General features: G+C 40.9%; 1 protein-coding gene across 1 annotated transcript in view; it reads right to left on the minus strand.

Annotated features, from left to right (window-relative positions):
* The window catches only part of MYO1D (myosin ID), a 378,012-nt gene that overhangs the window by 233,632 nt on the left and 124,687 nt on the right, over positions 1 to 19,693 (minus strand). The window contains exons 11-13 of the mRNA XM_053568857.1: positions 12,006 to 12,176; positions 8,289 to 8,359; positions 5,014 to 5,088 (exon numbers count right to left, since the gene is read on the minus strand). Of these exons, the coding sequence (XP_053424832.1) occupies positions 5,014 to 5,088; positions 8,289 to 8,359; positions 12,006 to 12,176 (317 nt within the window). The remainder of the gene's footprint in view (positions 1 to 5,013; positions 5,089 to 8,288; positions 8,360 to 12,005; positions 12,177 to 19,693) is intronic.

Here is a 19,693-nt window from a genome sequence, read left to right on the forward strand (position 1 = left end):
TCTAAAAATCACGGGAATATAAAATAACCGTTTTTGCATTGTCTCCTAGTAAATCCTTTTACCGCAGTTGAATTTATGAACACATTTGTAAGTAGTACGGGCAGTTACAATATTTTATTGACATGACAGCAAGACTGCTGTGATCCAATTCTAAAAATATATTTCAGGCCAATTTTCATGTTAAAAATTGTACATCCACTACTTGGCTCTGTGAAGATATTTCTAAAAACGTGTAGTGATCTCAACTATGATTTTCTTCCTGTTTCATTTTGGGTGCTTTTGATTTTAAAGTAATTGGAACTTGAAATGTTGCTTGCTTCCTGGAAACTTTTCTCTTGACAGAAGATGTTTTTCTTTTTCTTTCTATTATTTTTTAATAGTTAAAAAAATTTTTTTTATTAAGTCACAAACACATAGATCATATATACATTAATGCATTTATGGGGTACAATGTGCTGATTTTATATACAACTTGGAATGCTTATATTGAACTAGTTAATTTATCCTACACCCCATTTACTTAATTACGGTGTTAAGACACTGACACTCTATACTTAACAGATCAGACATGTACTCTTGCAATACGCACCATTGGTATAGTGCCTCCATTTAGCCTCCCTCCATCAAACCTCTCCCCTCCCCTCCCATACCCCTCCTCTTCCCTCCTTCATCCTGGGCTATAGTTGTGATTTATCTTTCATATGAAAGTGTGAGTAATTGTAAATTAGTTTCATAATAGTACTGAGCACATTTTTTCTTAAAAAATAGAGGGTTCAAAAGGGAAGAGCATTAACATGTGCATTCATTGCTAATTGTGCTTACTGTTCCCCTCATTTTACCTACTTCCTTTCTCTCATATAAAATTGGGGAAACTGAACTGGTTTCTCAAAGCACCTAGTACACAGGTGCTCAAAGTAATAGCTGCAAGATGAAAGAAAGATTGACAACACAGTGAAGAAGATAAATGGTGATGTGAGGACTGGCTGGCTCCGTGAATGCAGACAGGGCCACACTCCTGCCCTCACCCTCTCCAGCTGTGCCAGCTACGGTGTTAAGACACTGACACTCTATACTTAGTAGATTAGACATGCACACTTGCAATACGCACCATTGGTACAGTTGGCACCATTGCCAACTACTGGCACAGGGGACTAGAAAGTACTGCAGAGAGCTGTGGCTTGTGCACCCAGTTTCTCCACTTCATAGTCCTAGTCTAGGATTTTCCAGTAATATACTTTTATCAATAAAAATGACCTCATACATGTATCTGTTTTTCCTTAACCTTTCTATCCTCATCTTTAGCAGAAAGATAATTCAAGGCAATGGCTCTCAACTTATAGTCCACATGGGAATTTCCAGAAAGTAAAAAATTGTACTTTGTGCACTTTTCAAAATTCTGAAAATGCTGATCCTCAAAAACAATGAGGATCATTGGCTTTCAGTCTATGGAGTTTCTATCCCAAATTCATTTCCGACCTTACTCACTGTTGGTCGCCATACTTGGAGACTATTCCCATAGTACATTATGAATGGAGGTGGGGGGAGGTTGGAAATAAAACGACATGTTAAATAGTAGAACTGACATAAAATGAATCCAAACTGACAGGATATCATACATACAGTTGCTTACAGAGAAAGAACTCTGAGACTAGCAGGTCATGAATCTAATATTAACGAGGTAACTTTCAAACATTTTAAATACCAGAACCTTTTCTTCAGGTTCTTAACCTTCTCTTAAAAGGGAAGCTCATCCAGAAACCCACTATGTGTAACAGACAGAGACGATCTTCCTGGCTAACGAGAGTGATGGAGAAAAGCCTGTGTGACGAGAATGCCGCCTGCTTGCTCCCGTCCTCCCTCTTACGTAGCACTCACATCCTACTGGGCATGATAAGTAATCCAGACATTGATGTAAAGCATATGGGAGGATGTGCGTAGCTTACATGCAAATACTACAGCATTTTTTTTTTTTTTTGTAGAGACAGAGTCTTACTTTATGGCCCTCGGTAGAGTGCCATGGCATCACACAGCTCACAGCAACCTCCAACTCCTGGGCTTAAGCGATTCTCTTGCCTCAGCCTCCCGAGTAGCTGGGACTACAGGCGCCCGCCACAACGCCCAACTATTTTTTGGTTGCAGTTCAGCCGGGGCCGGGTTTGAACCCGCCACCCTTGGTATATGGGGCCGGCGCCTTACCGACTGAGCCACAGGCGCCGCCCATACTACAGCATTTTATATCAGGGACTTGGGTATCCATGGGAGGTCCTGGAACCAATCCCCATGGATACCATGGGACAACTATATTCCATTCCACGTTAGCTTTAATTTCTCACTGGAAATAAATCCACGTGCTGCTTTGTTTCTACCTGGCCCTGTGAGGTTGGGTTCTGTTACTCTACCATTGCAAGGCACAGCTGTTCTCAGTGAGTTCAACCTCTGGGCCACGGCAAATCATGAAGGTAACACACACAGTCTTGTGCAGCCTCTTGGTACACAGGCTGGCAACCTATCCTGACATTGTCCTGGCCAAATGAGGCTGTTTTTCTAATTTGAGTCATTTGTCTCTCAAAATGAATGTATGCCACTTGATAAAGTAAGGACTGAAATTCCTTTCTGAAAGTCTCTTCCCTATGCCTGGTTCTTGCATGAATCCCCTCTTCCAATCCCCCATCTCCATAACTTTCTACTGATGATATAGCTTCATCATCACTCTTTGTGGCTTCACCACACAGATAAACCATTCTCTTGAGTCCACATCAATCAGACATTGGTCTTCAACCCTCCATGGAGACCAGTTTTGTCAAGAGTGCCCTTGAACACGATGTTAGCAAATCGAATGGCCAATCTTGGTCTTCACATCATTCCTGCTTTTGACACGATTTGACAGAGTTTATTATTTTTTTCTTCTTAAAGCATTTTTTTTTTTTGTCTTGGCCTCGATGACACCAGATTTTCCTCCTACCTCATTGGCATGCTCTCAGTTTCCTTTGCTAGTTCCTCTTGACTCTAAATGTTGCATCTCAGGGATTAGCCTTTTAACCTCTCCTCTCTTTTTCTCTCTCTTATTTTTTTTTATCTAAACTCACTCCCTGGATACTCTCCTCCAGTCTATAGTTTTTTGGTTTTTTTTTTGTAGAGACAGAGTCTCACTTTATGTCCCTCCGTAGAGTGCCGTGGCCACACACAGCTCACAGCAACCTCCAACTCCTGGGCTTAAGCGATTCTCTTGCCTCAGCCTCCCAAGTAGCTGGGACTACAGGCGCCCGCCACAATGCCCAGCTATTTTTTGGTTGCAGTTTGGCCGGGGCCGGGTTTGAACCCGCCACCCTCTGTATATGGGACTGGCGCCTTACCGACTGAGCCACAGGCGCCGCCCCAGTCTATAGTTTTAAATACAACAAATATACTGATGACCATGAATTTGCATCTGTAGCCCCAGCTTTCCCTGAGATCCACCTGCACACATACAACTGACTGGCATTTTACTTGGGTATCCAATATGCACCTCAGACATAACACATCCAGAATAAAACTTCTGATTTCCCCCAACCAATCAGCTTTTCTTCTGTCTCCCCGTATCAGGGTCAGGCATCACCTTTGATTTCTGTCTTTCTCTCACATCACAAATCCTATTCACCAGCAAATCTTATTGACTCTACTTTCAAAATATCACCCAATGTGGCCACTTTCATCATCTCTGTCACTACATCAAAGTCTCAGTATAGATTACTAAACTGGCCTCCTAACTGGCCTACTTCCACCCTTCCCCTTTATATAACAGTATGTGTTTTACACAGCAGCACCAATGGTATCTTTAAAACATAAATAACATCACATCATAAATTCCAGTGGCTTCCCTCCATATTCTTCCTTACCTGAGCACACAGACCCTTTATGATCTAGGCTCTATTCACCTATCTCAATTCATTCCCTGGCACCTTCCCCATCCCTCACTGTTTTGAGCCGCCCTGGCCTTCTTGCTGGTCTTCCTGTCGTCAGTAATTCAAGCTCATTCCCACCCTCCAGCCTCAGCACTTGCTCTTCTCTCTGTCTGGAATGCTTCTTCTCTGGACACCTGCCTGCATGGCTCCTTCCCTCACTCCTTCAGGCTCTGCTCAAATGTCACATCTAGCAAGAGGCCTGTTCTGGTGGCCCTATCTGTAATCCCTTCAATCTCTTAGCTACTTAATTTTTCTGCACGGTACCTGTCGTAACCTGAAAGTTGTTTCTTGGCCTATTAATTGTCACTCAACTATAAGCTGCACAAGGACAGGGACTTGGTCTAAATTTTTTTTCACAGCTGTAGCCTACAGCACAGAAAAGGGTGAAGTTCAAAGGTGCTCAATACATTCTGATAAACTACTGACCAAATGACTTAGTAGCCATAATAAAGAAGTTAATACAGTTCTCTGACTTATAAGAAGCTGGCCAAGAATCCTCTCTCTCCTCCCACATCTTTTCTCCAAAGTGTGCATACTGAGTTTAAACTTGTTATTTGCCCGGTTTTATTTTGCAAAACTTTTTCATGTTTTATTGGTTTGTGAGAAGATTCTATTTGCTCTGTCACAATCAGTCCTCTCTGACACTAGATGTCACTCTGATATCAGAGTGGTCTCTTATCTGGGGACAAATACACTATAGTGGAAATCTGAGTGTGCAAAGCTTTCAGCTGGGCTAGAAGTCACCTGGCACTTCTCCCATCACTACCGGCCCGGCCTGAGGACTGCTGAGCACACTGGTTGGGATGTCAGAAGTCTGGCAGCAGGGAACATAGAAACCAAGGCAACCCAAGGGAAATGGAAGTGAATCGTGTTAGAAACAGGTTCCTGCCCTGAGTTTACCGGTGTTACAATCATAAAATAACATAAAATAACTACTTCATTATTAAGTATGATAAAGAGAACTAGAAAATCTGCCACTCTTTAGATCATAAAATAATCATGTGCATCTATTTATGTAATATATGTGTCAGAGAGCTGAACAGAGAGATGATTAATAAAATTTTAATCTTACCTGTTATACATAAGGCGCTTGAAATCTTGAAATAAAGTGTCTTTATTTTTGTCAATAAAACCAATGACAGAATAACTAATAGGGGAAAAAATACAGAAAACATACATTATTCACCAAGCAAGAGACACATTTAAGCTTTTCTAGGAGTCCACAAGCCTTTCTACTGCTAGTTATATAATCACTCATCTAGCTGATAGTTTCCACCTTGTGCTGTGTTCAAGGATACCAAATTTACCTACTAAATAGAAAGGACATTGCTTCTATGCTTCTAAAGGAGAGCAAACATTAGTACCATCGTTATGATTAAGATGATCATTTTCTACTGGTTTATTGCTTACCTCAAGAAGATGACTTTTAAAAAGACAGCTGTATTATCATCCAGCCTTCCTAAGATAAAAGCAAAACAGCAACATACAGGAACTAAAGTCTCATCCGTAGGGAGGTCAAGTGACTTGCCTAAGGTTCACTCAATGTTCAGGGTGGGATAAAAGAATCCGAGAAGAACTGCAAAGGATGGTAAGAATTGGATAAGCAGAAGAGAAAAAAGGCAGGTAGGTCACACAGGGGAATGGACTGAATGGAGGATGGAAGCAGGAGCACGCATGGGTGTCACGGAGAGAAAGCGAGGAGGCTGGAGGAAGGGAAATGGGTATGGTCTGCAAGTCCAGCTAAGACCGCAGTTGTGAGAAGAGTGGGAAAAGGCCTATGCTGCTCTAGAGACTAGCGTGGATTCCAGAAGGAGCAAATTCAGGGTTGAGGGCAGAAGGGTAATCAGGGACGCTGGGTAGTTGAGACAGACGGAGGAGGGTGAAGAAACAATAAGTTCTGCTCTTCTGTCTGTCGCTGTCTCCTCCTTGACAATCCCGTCAATGCGGGCAACCTCCAGATGTCTAACCCTGACTGCCTGACTTACATATCTAATTCTGCAAGAAAGTTCCTTCAGGCTGTGTTGCCCACAAACACTTCAAGGTCACTACATCCAAAATTTGTCCTTGCCTGGCCCAGCTTAGGTCTTCTTAACACCTTCTGGTCACCTTTGACTGAATCCCTTCTTACCCACACAATTTAAACTTCAAAGTCCTATTTTGGCTTTCAAGATTCAGTGTGAATTGATCTCAAGATACTTTTCTAGGCATTTCTAATTCTGTGCTACAAAAAAAGACACGCTCCAATCAAATGGACCTAGTTGCTATTTCTTGAATATTTTTTAGCACCCTTCCCACTTCTCCCTATAAAAATAATTCCTAGCAACCAAAGACCAGCATTGGCCTCCTGGGTTTATCGCACACAGCTAGAACCATTATACCGTGTCCTTACTCTAAATTCTGACAAACTGGCTATTACATACATAGCAATTATCTTGGACCATTTTTATTACATATGCATGTATACGTGATTATGTGTGTATAAATACACATACAACCATGTATGTATGCATGCATCATACTTGGAAAGCTCTTTGTGGCCAGTCACCACACCTTGTAAAGTATTGAGCATACAGAGGATATCAGTAAAGATCCAGAAAAGAAAAGATTTGAAGGGCGTCAGGAGAGAATGGAAGTCTGAGCACTGCATCTCCCTCACAGGGGTCAGTTAGAGTTCCGAAATGGGAGTAGGGAAACCTAGTTATTATCTGAGTTCTTCCATAAACTTTCTATGTGACCTTGGGTAACAATTTTACGCATTCTGCAGAAATGTCTTCATCTCGGAAGCCCCTGTCCAGCCTCTGCATTTGTGCCATTCTGAGCTGTCAATGAGGCTTGGATTTTCAGAGGGAGATATCTGTATGGTATTGAATCTTCCCTCTTTAATATTCTGGAACCTGGGAACACGACCAGAACAAGTAGAAAATGGTGCCATTCCCATATTAATGGTTAGTTTGACAGATGGGATGATCATTTTGAGCCATATTAGTTTACAATTCTAGAATTTTAATTTATATCAGGAACGGCTACTAAAATTTCTTCAAATGTCTTTTCAGCATTTATAGAGATGATCGTTCTTTTTTTTGTTTGTAGAATCTCTTCTTGTAATGGCTTACATGGAAAGAATTCCTAATGTAAGAAACAAGGAAAAGTGTGCTTTAAATAATAAGATGATGATGAACAGGGCTCTGTGCACAGTGAAAATGTACCAAACATAGCAGGCAAAAAAATGCTCCTTCAACTAAAGACATCCACATCAAATTCCCTGGAACCTGGCAATGTTACATAGTATGGTGAAAGATCTGATTATATTATGGATCTTGAGAGGAGAGGCTTATCCTACCATATTCAGATGGGCCCTAAATGCCACTTTCAGTGTCCTTTTAAGATCGAGGCAGAGGGAGATTCCACACAGAAGAGGAGGGGAGGCAATGGGACCCTGGAGAAGGAGGCTGCAGTGATGAGGCCACGGCCAAGGAATGTCCACAGCCACCAGAAGCTGCAGAAAGTAAGGAACCGCCAGAGGGAGTTCGGCCCTGCTGACACTTTGATTTTGAACTTCTGGACTCCAGAACTGTGTAAGAATAAGTTTCTGTTGTTTTAAGTCAGCAGTCTGTGGTAATTTGTTAAAGCAGCCCTTGGAACCTAACATACTAAGGTACTTACATTTTTTAGTTTTTTTTTTAATATTTTCTACTTTTATCATATTTTAACAAAAATACGGCTTGTAAGAATTTTACTTTTTCAAATAATATTTGGAAAATAATACAGTAGAATTGATTTTTGCTTATATAATTACCCAACTACTTACATCATATAGAAGGGTAATTCTCGCCTCCAGGTCTTTTTGTGCCAGCTGTTTCTTCTACTTGGAACACTCTCCCTTATCTGTCCCCTCGTCCCAATTCATTTCTCTGACTGACTCTCTTGGGCTTTTAGGGCTCAGTGTGGCTCTCCCTGCCTCCACACCTTGTGCCTCTCTGGTTTAACATCTACACTATAATGACTTGTGATGTGCCTGCTGTATCCTCCACTGAACAACTTCTTGAGGGCAAGGACCATCTCACTCATTTCTCTATCACAGTTCTGAACACATTCCTATGACTTAATGACCCATCAGCTGATTTTTACTGAGTGCTGACTATCCCAGGGACTATGTGTGGGCACACAGTATGCGCTCAAGAAATGGTTGAAAAGCAAAGAATGAATGAAGTCATGCCGTTTTTTTTTTAAATAAATAAATGACTGAAAAAACACAAATGAATAAAAAAAATTTATATTTTCCCTGGTTCTGTTTTCTGAAGTCAGGTTGCATGCAAATCATGTTAGGTATCAAAATAAGACACTCACACTACATCACCCGCATAATGTCGGATTCGAAAGTCTCGATCAAACTCCAGAATTTTGTCTGAGGCACAGACCTAAGAAATTAAGAAAGAGATTATTCTGAATAAGACATTTTAACTTCCTTAAAAACATATTCCAACTTAATATAAGATGATAGTAATGTCACAAATCATGAAATCACACTGTGTGGGATTTGATTTAAATATACAGCTTACATAGTAAAGACTGTGAACTTTCACTAGAAATCTGCACAGCTAGACTACATTTCCGGAGCACTCTTGCAGGTGGATTTGGCCAAGTAACACAGTTCTGCACACTGGAAGTGAAATGTGGCCAGCCCAGGCCAACGCTAGCAAGTGGACGATCCCTCTTGGTACTTTCTTCCCTCCTTCCACTCGTTGGATGCACAGGATCGTCCCGAGGGGATGGAAGCCCAGAGCTGGAAGAAATGTGGGTCCCTGAGAAAGAAACAGACTTCTACTATCTCATGACACATAAATCTCGGCTGCTATCTTAGCGCGGGTCAATCCTCAGCACTGACATTTAAGGTAAGTTTTGTTTTTTTTTTTTTTTTGTCTCTGTCTCACTTTATGGCCCTCGGTAGAGTGCCGTGGCATCACACAGCTCACAGCAACCTCCAACTCCTGGGCTTCAGCGATTCTCTTGCCTCAGCCTCCCGAGTAGCTGGGACTACAGGCGCCCACCACAACGCCCGGCTATTTTTTGGTTGCAGTTCAGCCGGGGCCGGGTTTGAACCGGCCACCCTCGGTATATGGGGCCGGCGCCTTACCGACTGAGCCACATTTAAGGTAAGTTTTACGATCTATTTTTTACATACATGGAAACCGAAGTTCAAAGAGATTAAGTAATTGGCCCAAGATCGCACAGCTAGTAAGTGGTAGTCCTGGGAAGGACCCTGGGACCAAACCCATGTCTGTGCTCTCCTGTGTGCACAGTAGCTTGACCCATCTGTTTGCTAAGCTGGGACTCCTGCTCAGGTCTGATCACTGCACCGAAGATCAACCTTCTATAGCTCTACTGAAAAGAATGAGTTTACAGAAAGGCAGTTTTCATGTAGCCCTGGCAGTACCCATAACTTTCTACCTTCTTCCTTGTTACAGAAGCACCTGGACATCTTTTTCCCGTGAAGGATCACTTGGCACCCTACAGGCTCTTACGCAGAGCTCTTACGCTCTTAAGAATCCCGGAAGCACTGAATGCCGTTACACAGAGAAACCCACTTAAGTTTCTAATGTCAGATGACAAATAATTCCAAGCAGGATGGTGGGTTCTACACTGATAATCAGAACGCTAAAGGAATAATCAGTATTTATTTGACAAGTGAGTAATTATAGGAAATTTAAGTCCGACTTCTCAGGTTCAAATCTGGGCTCTACTATCTATTCACGCTGTCTCCTCAGAGTGGTTGTGTAATGAACTAAGGTACCAAAGCATCTCCCATGCAGCGGTGTCTCCGACATCCTTACCCCTCTCTCCGCCTTCTCACTGACTCCTTTTACAAAACCCTTTTATTTACACCCCCCCCAAAGGAAGAGGACCAAACAGATGTCTATCCCTATGGAATATTCTTACATTTCGATATTGCAAAGCCTTAACTGATGTAAACACAAAAGGTTTTAGATTTTTCTTTACTTTTGGGGGTAATAAAAGTTACGTATTTATCATTTAACTTTTTATGTTGCTAATATTTCAAATAATAACTTTATGTTTTATTGGATTGTTTCCATGCCCTATGCCAACCTTGATGCATAAGAAACAGTTTAGCCCCCGAATAAAGTAATTGCTACAGGCCAGAAGCCTCTTACTTAATATGCCAATAAATCTAGTTAATCAGTCACCAAAAGCAAACGGTACCTGGCTCAACATATAGGACAACAGCATTATTTAACAAGAAGATTCACAGTGATTAAAATATCCTGACAGTTGGCTGTTGCATTTCTTTCCTTCATTGGGCAAAAATCCCAGACAAGAACACACTTTAAAAATCCCCATCTCAGTACTTGCCCCAGGGATGCCAAAAGAAAGAGCGAGCCACTTGGTCTCACAGTTGGGAAACACGGGCTCCCACAATTTAAAAATAGAAAAAACACCGTCTCCACAGATATATTCCTGTTTAGCATTAGCATTTCCTATGAAATCCCTAGTTAAAGGTAGCATGTACAGTTACTCTTAAGAATGAGATTGTATTTCCAACATTTGGCTGATAAATTTTAATTCCTGTATACAAATGGCCAAGGTAAAGATATCAAAATGAGGTGGATTTGATTTCTCATGTGAGACTCATCGCTATTTATTTAAATCAAGATTTAAATAAGATTTATTTGGTGTGACTGTGAGCTATTCAACTTTAAAAACACTGAATGAGTGTCCACCACCTGGTAGGCACAATGCTAGGTGAGTCTCCAAAACTCGAATCATGATTACAAAGGGTGCTTATAAACTATCCTTCCACAGTAGGACATGTGCTGTGTAATCATGCTAAGTCTTTAAAAGCAGCGTTCTAAGCTGTTTGCCTCTGACTTTGCTCACTGTTCCGTCTCCAGCACCTAGGATTACACCTGGAAAATGACAGGCCCTTACTAGGTCTAGTGTTGTAAATGGGAGTGACTAAAGGAAAACCTCTCACCCAGAACCCCAAGATGAAAGATCAGACTGCAGTATCTGAAAGCCAACCTGCAGCAGGGTTACAAGTCAATCCTCAGTAACAGATCAAGGAGAATATTTTAGAAATAACTGGCCTAAAATAAACACGAGCCAGTGATCTATTTCTTGATGATTTGGGCATTATCTAGTTAATTGCAGAATTTCCCTGTTCTGATTACATAATTTCAAAGAGGACAAAGTTAGAAAACAGATTTATTTATGCCAAAAAAAAAAAATGGCAGCTTGTCACAGATTTATATGAAATTACAGAGGAGCAGAAATGTTTGCCCTTTCTTTATGGATGTGAAGGAGCAGGGGACCTGTTTTCCCTTCAGCTTATGGTTGCCACACAAGATTATATTTATAGGAAAGTCTCAGGGGTGATAATGATATGCCCCTCTTTTAACACAGATTCCCTGAACAAATACTAATGGCAAATATACTGTATGCAAGGCACAGCACAAAGATCTGATAACCACAGTTGCCACCAATTATTAACAGAAATGTGATCTGGTTCAGGACATTTTTAGATCGTAAAAAATGTGGAATTAAAACATATATCCTTTTATTTAGTGAATGAATTTTCCTGTAATAATAAGAATTACAACTAGAATGTCTGTTTTCTAGCAAATCACATAATCTAAAAAACTAAGGTCGAGCACACACATTTTGCAACTAAGGATTACAGTAAAAAGTCAAGGACAAAAGCTATTTTCTGTGCCAGAATCATCAGATGCAGGAGTAAAATTCTAGCACGCGAACAAGGACTCTGCACCTATTGGTTACAAATGACATCATGCTTTCTAAAGAACCACGCTCACTTCCCCATTTCTAGAAAACTGGATAGTCTGGAGCTCCCTCTCCTGGATGACACAATTTTATCAATCTTGTCAGACTAAAAACCAGAGGCAGGATCTAATGATACACTTAATGATTGCTTATGGCCTTCTTTTCTTATTTAGGTGGACGTTCTTTTAACCCACATATCAAGACCTTTAAACAATGAGGAACATCACACACATTAAAAGGAAAGGGAGGTATGGTTAAACACAGTACCTTTCGGCTGGAAAAATGACCATGTTTGCCCAATTTACTGTTAAGCGCTTCAAGGAACATTTCATCGGTGACTTTGCCAACATTCATGCAAGCGTCATCTAGGATGGCAATGATTCCTTTGTGCTGCTGCTCCACGAGGTCCACAATGATCTGATTGTTGAAGTAGTCAATCTGCGGGACACGGCAAGGAAGCAATTCCACAGAGAACAGTGAGCGGGACAGGTAATGCACCCATGTCTGCATCTGTATCAGGAGTTCAGGTAAAGAAAGCTGCCTTGATGCCGAGCGGGTAAATAACATTAGTGAGGTCTTAGAGTAAAATGAGTGCACGGTCTTTTTTTTTTTGTAGAGACAGGGTCTCACTTTATGGCCCTCGGTAGAGTGCCGTGGCCTCACACAGCTCACAGCAACCTCCAACTCCTGGGCTTAAGCGATTCTCTTGCCTCAGCCTCCCGAGCAGCTGGGACTATAGGCGCCCGCCACAACGCCCGGCTATTTTTTGGTTTGCAGTTCAGCCAGGGCCGGATTTGAACCCACCACCCTCGGTATATGGGGCCGGCGCCTTACCGACTGAGCCACAGGCGCCGCCCATGAGTGCACATTCTAACAGAGGTTTATTCTTTAATATGCTAATGTTATGTCATGAAACACTTTGTCTGAAATGAGTAAAGGTAAGCATCTCTCCCTTTATTAGCTCTTGTTTTAATCCAGTCTCGTGTCCCACACTTAACCCTACTCCTTCACACCGTCTGCCCTTAATCATAAGACCCACCTTCCATGAAGCACCAACAGACAACTTTACAGTAGGTCATTAAATATGAACTGTCTTATTTCTAATGAAAAGTTTCATTTATTATATCTCAAACAAGCAGTACAATTAATCAAAGTATATGCGCAACTATTAACACAGCTTTGCTGTCTTGTGTATGCCAGCAGCGAAGAAGCCTGGAGAGCAATGGGCAATGAAATCAGGAAAGGTGTTTCCTGCAGCTTGTGGGAATTGAATATTTTTCCTTCCATAAAGTGATCTGAAGCCTGGAAAACGCAGTCATGAGTTGGTGCAAGGGCTGGTGCATGTAGCAGATGACAAGAGTCTCCACGTCTAGCTTCTACAGTTTAAGCAGCATTGTTTGTGTGAAATGTGGCTGAGCAATGTCTTGCAAGAGGACTGGCCTGTCTCGGTTGACGAGTCTTGGCTGTTTAATCACAACATCCTCCTCATGTCGTCCGACTGGCTGCAGTAGACACGCACTGTAATTGACTGACCAGGGTTCATGAAGCTGTAGTGGATAATACCAGCACTGGACCCCAGACACCATTAGCTTTTTTGTGTGAATATTTGGTTTTGGACTGTTGTTTCGGCACCTCATCTTTATCCACCCATTGTGTTTAACACTTGTGACTGATGAAGAGTCCATTTTTGGTCACGCGTGATAATACAGTGTAGAAATGTTTGCCTTTATGTCATGACAGCAAAGAAAGGCAAGCTCTGAGATAATTTCTCTTCTGACACCCGTTTAATTCATGAGGAACCTGTCTATTCAGCTTCTCTATCTTGTCCATTTATTTCAAATGGTCCAATATTGTTGAAACAGCAATGTCAAACCTTGCTGCTACTTCACGCATAGGTTGAGAAGGATTTGCTTCCACCACAGCTTTGAGCCCATCGTTATCTACCTTGGTCTGAAGTCGCCCACATGGCTCATTTTCAAAATCAGCAGAAAGGGATTTCCCAAGCCATCAGTGTGCTGTGCGTTCATTCTGGAAGCCACATCCTTCCCAGATGCTTCACTGACATTTTGAGCTGTCTGCACTGCATTGCTTCCACAATGGAACTCAGATTCGAAAATAACACATATTTTTGATTATACATGGTTTCATAAAAACTGCTCAAAAAGAAAAAATTTGAAAGATAACCACAAGCCAAAATACACATTTGAAAGAATGAGGATGCACCTTTGCAATGAACATAAAACAAGAAATGTCAAAGTGAAATGTCAGAGATACCATCTGTCAAACTTAGTACTTAAGGAAATTGGACATTTCATACTGAATCACCTAATATTACTTTATAATAAAGTTAAGGTACAGTCCTAGGTATTTTGTGCTCTTTGTAGCTATTGTGAATGGTATTTCTTCGATTTGATTCTCAGTTTGACTGTTATTGGTATATAGAAATGCTACTGATTTGTGTACATTGATTTTATATCCTGAGACTTTGCTGAATTTATTTATCAATTCCAGGAATTTCTTGGAGTTTTGGGGGTTTTTCTAGATACAAAACCATACCATCAGCAAAAAGCAATGTTTGACCTCCTTTTTTTTTTTTTTTTTTGTAGAGACAGAGTCTCACTTTACCGCCTTCAGTAGAGTGCCATGACATCACAGGACTCACAGCAACCCCAGCTCTTGGGCTTCCGCGATTGTCCTGCCTCAGCCTCCTGAGTAGCTGGGACTACAGGCGCCCGCCACAACGCCCGGCTATTTTTTTGTTGCAGTTTGGCCGGGGCTGGGTTTGAACCTGCCACCCTCAGTATATGGGGCTGGCGCCCTACTCACTGAGCCACAGGCGCCGCCCTGACCTCCTCTTTTCTGATTTGGATGGCCTTTCTTTCTTTCTCTTGCCTGACTGCTCTGGCTAGGACTTCAAACACTATGTTGAATAGAGGTGGCGGCAGTGGCACCCTTGTCGTTTTCAGGTCATAGTGGAAATGCTTTCAACTTCCTCCTATGCACTATGATGTTGGCTATGGGTTTGTCAGACATGGCTTTTATAATTTTCGGATATGTTCCTTCTATGCCAAGTTTGTTGAAGGTTTTTATCATGAAAGAGTGCTAAATTTTGTTATAAGCCTTTCTGTATCTATTTAGATGATCATCTGGTCTTTGTTTTTGCTTCTGTTTATGTGGTGAATCACGTTTACTGATTGACATATACTGAACCATCCTTGCATCCCTGGGATGAAGCCCACTTGGTCATGGTGGATTATTCTTTTGACACGTTATTAAATTTGGCTTGCTAGCATTTTATTGAGGATTTTTTGTGTCTATATTCATAAGGGATATTAGTCTGTAGTTTTTTTGTTGTGTCCTTTCCTGGCTTGGGTATCAAGGTGACGCTGACTTTGTAGAATGAACTGGACAGGATTCTTTCCTTCTCAATGTTATGGAGTAATTTCTGAAGTACAGGTACCATTTCTTTGTAGGTCTGGTAGAATTCAGCTGTAAATCCATTGTGGTCTAGGGTTTTTTGTTGTTGTTGTTGTTGTTGCTGCTGTTGGGAGACTTATTACTGCTTCAATCTCACTGCTTGTTATTGGTCTATTCAGGAGCTCTGCTGCTTCTTGTTTGAGTTTTGTATGGTTGTGTGTTTCCAGGGATTTCTCCATTTTATGACTAAGAGTTCAATAGCAATTACAGCAGCAACAAAAATAAACAAATGGAATCTGATTAAATTAAAGGCTTCTTCACAGCTAAGGAAATAATCAACAGAGAAAACAGACAACCTACAGAATGAGAGAAAATACTTGCAATTTACACACCCAATAAAAGGTCAATAACCATCATTTAAACTCAGATCAGCAAGAAAAAAAAACTCCATTAAAAAGCATAAAATACATGAACTGAAGTTTTTCAAAAGTAGACAAATGGCCAACAAACATGAAAAAATGCTCAATATCACTAATCATCAGGAAAATGCAAATTAAAAGCACAATGAAATATCACCTTATTCCTGTTAGAATGGTGTTTATTAAAAAGTGCAAAAACAATAAATGCTGGCATGGATAGAGAGAGAAAGGAACCCTTGTAACTATTGGTGGGACTGCAAATTAGTACAACTTCTGTGTAAAACAGTATATAGAGATTTCTTTTTTTTTTTTTTTTTTTGTAGAGACAGAGTCTCACTTTATGGCCCTCGGTAGAGTGCTGTGGCGTCACACAGCTCACAGCAACCTCCAACTCCTGGGCTTAAGCGATTCTCTTGCCTCAGCCTCCCGAGTAGCTGGGACTACAGGCGCCCGCCACAACGCCCGGCTAAGTATATAGAGATTTCTTAAAGAACTAAAAGTAAACCTACCATTCAATCCAACAATTCACTGCTGGGTATCTACCCAAAAGAAAAGAAGTAATTTCATCAAAAAGATACTTGCACAAGAATGTTCATTGCAGCACACTTCACAATCGCTAACACGTAGAATCAATCCAAGTGCCCATCAATTCATGAGTAAATTAATAAAAGGTGCTATAGGTATACCATAGAGTATTACTCAGACATTAAAAAAGATGAATTAATACCTTTTGCAATAATGAAAGGAACTGGAGACCATTATTCTAGCCAAAGTATCTCAAGAATGGAAAAAACCCACCACTCTCTGATAAACGGGAACTAACCAATAGGCACACAAGCACACAGGTCAGTAGAAGTCACTCAAAATCAAGCAGGTTGGAGGGGAGAGGCAAAAACCCACCTAAAAGGTACAATGAACACTAGAATGGGCACATTTATAGCCTCAATCCATGTATCAAAAATATTTGTACTCTCTTGATATTTTGATATAAAAAAAATTTTTAAGTTAAGGTACTATACAGAACTTGCATTTTTAATTAAATGACCCTGCATGACTAAAATCTAAAAGAACATCTCTTCTAGTTTTCCCAAAGTTAAAAAGTATGTGTGACCCTAACAGAATTTTGACATTTTTCTGGGTATAATATTAAAAAAAAAGTAATTCTGAGATGTTTGGATCTGTAAGAGAAAGAATAAACTTTATATTGACTTTCATGATCTAAATGAAGTTAAAAGTAACTTTTTAGCAACTTCAATCTATATAACGTTTGTTTAAAAATCCTCTATCACACCTATTTATTCTGATTGCCTGCAGCACAGCCATCACCATACACAGAGCACACACAGACCCAACTCAGGCCAGCCGTATGTCACACAGGAGGGGTCAGCTTATCATCATGTATTGTAATCTTGTGTGCTGGTACGACCCAGCTCATGCAGAAGTTACCTGAGTTGAGCACTATCCCCGTGACTTTCTGTAGGGTTTATACACCCGTAACAGAACACTAAAGTGTCTCGTCTATTCCTGCTCCAGCCTTTAAAATCCAAGGACTTATGCCAGTTCTGCCTATGGCTTTCGGCTCCAGGCCCCATCTGGCACCTTCCCTTCTGTATCCTGTGGACGGAAAGCCTGCAAACTCGGGTGGCTTCTTTGTCATACTTTTCCTGATTTGTTTAAATTAGTGATTCTCAATTCGGAATAATTTTGGCAATCTCTGGAGATGTGTTTTGGTTGTCACAACAGGGGAGGGGAGCTACTGGCATTTGGTGAGCAGAGGCCAAGGACACTACTAAACCTCCTACCATCTGCAGAGGAGCCCCCACAACAAAATCTGGGCCCAAATTCCCATGGAACTGAGGTGAAGAAGCCCTGTCTAAATATTTATTTTTATTTTGGGCATTTATTACATTTTTTTTTTTTTTTTGGTAGAGACAGAGTCTCACTTTACCACCCTCAGTAGAGTGCTATGGCATCACATAGCTCACAGCAACCTCCAACTCCTGGGCTTAGGCAATTCTCTTGCCTCAGCTTCCCAAGTAACTGGGACTACAGGCGCTGGGCTATTTTTTTTTTTTTATTGCAGTTCGGCCGGGGCTGGGTTTGAACCCACCACCCTCGGTATATGGGGCCGGCGCCCTACTCACTGAGCCACAGGCACCGCCCCATTTATTACATTTCTAACTAGGGAGGAGAGTTATTTCTGTCTTTGAGGGAAAAAATCCTAAAAATATTCAAAAACAGACTCTAAATCAATTAGTAGCTGACAGCTTAGACTTTGGGACTATGTAATTAAAGACTATGTCTTTTGTGCCAGAGAATAAAGAATTACCTTCCCTAAAATTGCAAGTATATCACCAAAAGATCTGGTGTTTGCTGAAGATTCCAGTAACTTTTAGTTTGGAAGTTCTCTATTTCAAAGTGTTTAAAGCAGTGGTTTTTCCAGCAATCTGGCCTACCTGGCATTCCCAGGAGGGTTCTTTCCTTTCTTCCTTTTCCCTTTTCCTTTCCTTTCTTTACTTTTCTTTCTTTTCTTCCTTCTTCCTTTTCCTCCCTCCCTCTCTTTCTTTCCTTCCTTTCTCTTTTCTTTTTCTCTCTTTTCCCACTCTCTCTCTGTGTTTAGAGACAACATCTCACTTTGTGACCCAGGCTGGAATGCAGTGCTGCAATCATAGCTCACTGTAATCTTGAATTCCTAGCCTTAAGCAATCCTCTCACCTCAGCCTCCTGGGTATATGGAATTATGGGAACTTGCCATCACACCTGGCTAGCTCAGGTTTCTTAAGCAATTCAGGAAGCCAGGAGAGAAGCGATGGGGTAGCTTAGGGACATGTGGCTCTGACCTCTCATTCCTACTCCAAATACAATAGCTTCGTGCTTGAGTGTCAAATTCTCAATAGTTACAGTGATTTGCAGAGCATCAAACACTTTTATAAGTGAATGAATCGGAGAGATAACCAGTCACTTAATGAAAATGTAACTACAATCTATGAAATAGAATGTGGGAAAAATCTGATCCTGAATCCAGTCAAGACTCTAGTTCAGTGATTTTTGATTGGTGTGCCATGGTGTGCCAAGAGAGGATCTTAGGTATGTCACCCAAAATTTTAAAGATTGTTAATTAAATTATTTTCAAAAGAAGTTTAAAGCACGGTAAATATATTCTTTGTTTTACTTTTTTTGATTAACATAATTTAAGTGTGCCACGAAAGCTTAAGTATAGGTTCAAGTGTGCTGTGAAATAAAAAAAGGCAGAAAAACACTGCTCTAGATCTAACAACCTCCACGCAGAGCACACAGGAACAGAGCAACACGTTACACGATATCCCGGGAGTGCAATTAACAAAGTCCAGACAGTGGGAAACCCCACTGAACAAATGACTCATTCTTTGCTTTTTAGAAATGTTCTTTTTCTTTTCTGTTTTTTTGATTGTACTTTCTAAACTGTCTTGGGGAAGACTCATTCTTTTCAACAAAAGACTACAAAGAAAGAGGAGAAAACCTCTACATATGTGAGAGGCCTAATGACCAATCGTAATGTAAGAATCTTATTTGGATCTGAATTCAAACAAACTGCATAACAATAACTATCGGACAATAGGGGCTATATGAGATGAGAGCACTGCCTGGATATCTGATGACATTAAGGAATTTTTGTTAATTTTTTAGGCGTGATAATGATATTGTGGTTATAGTTTTTATAAACACCTTCAATTTTTACAGAAGCACATGGAATTATTTACAGATGGAATAATGTAACATCTGAGATTTGCTTCAAAATAATGTGGAGGCAGAGGAACAGGGTACAGATGACTCCAACTGACAATGTATTAGGAAGTGTCAAAGATGGGCAATCTCTTCTTACACAGGGTGGCCACAAAATCCACGTGACTTTATTTAAAATTGTCCCTATTATTTTTTTCTTTTTTTTTTTGAGACAGAGTCTCACTATGTCGCCCTCAGTAGAGTGCCGTGGCGTCAGCTCACAGCAACCTCAAACTTTTGGGCTTAAGTGATTCTCTTGTGTCAGTCAGCCTCCCAAGCAGCTGGAACTACAGGCTCCCACCACAACACTCAGCTATTTTTTTGTTGTATAGTTGTCATTGTTGTTTGGCAGGCCTG

The sequence above is a fragment of the Nycticebus coucang genome, chromosome 18, assembly GCF_027406575.1.
Source record: "Nycticebus coucang isolate mNycCou1 chromosome 18, mNycCou1.pri, whole genome shotgun sequence".
Taxonomy (NCBI): domain Eukaryota; kingdom Metazoa; phylum Chordata; class Mammalia; order Primates; family Lorisidae; genus Nycticebus; species Nycticebus coucang.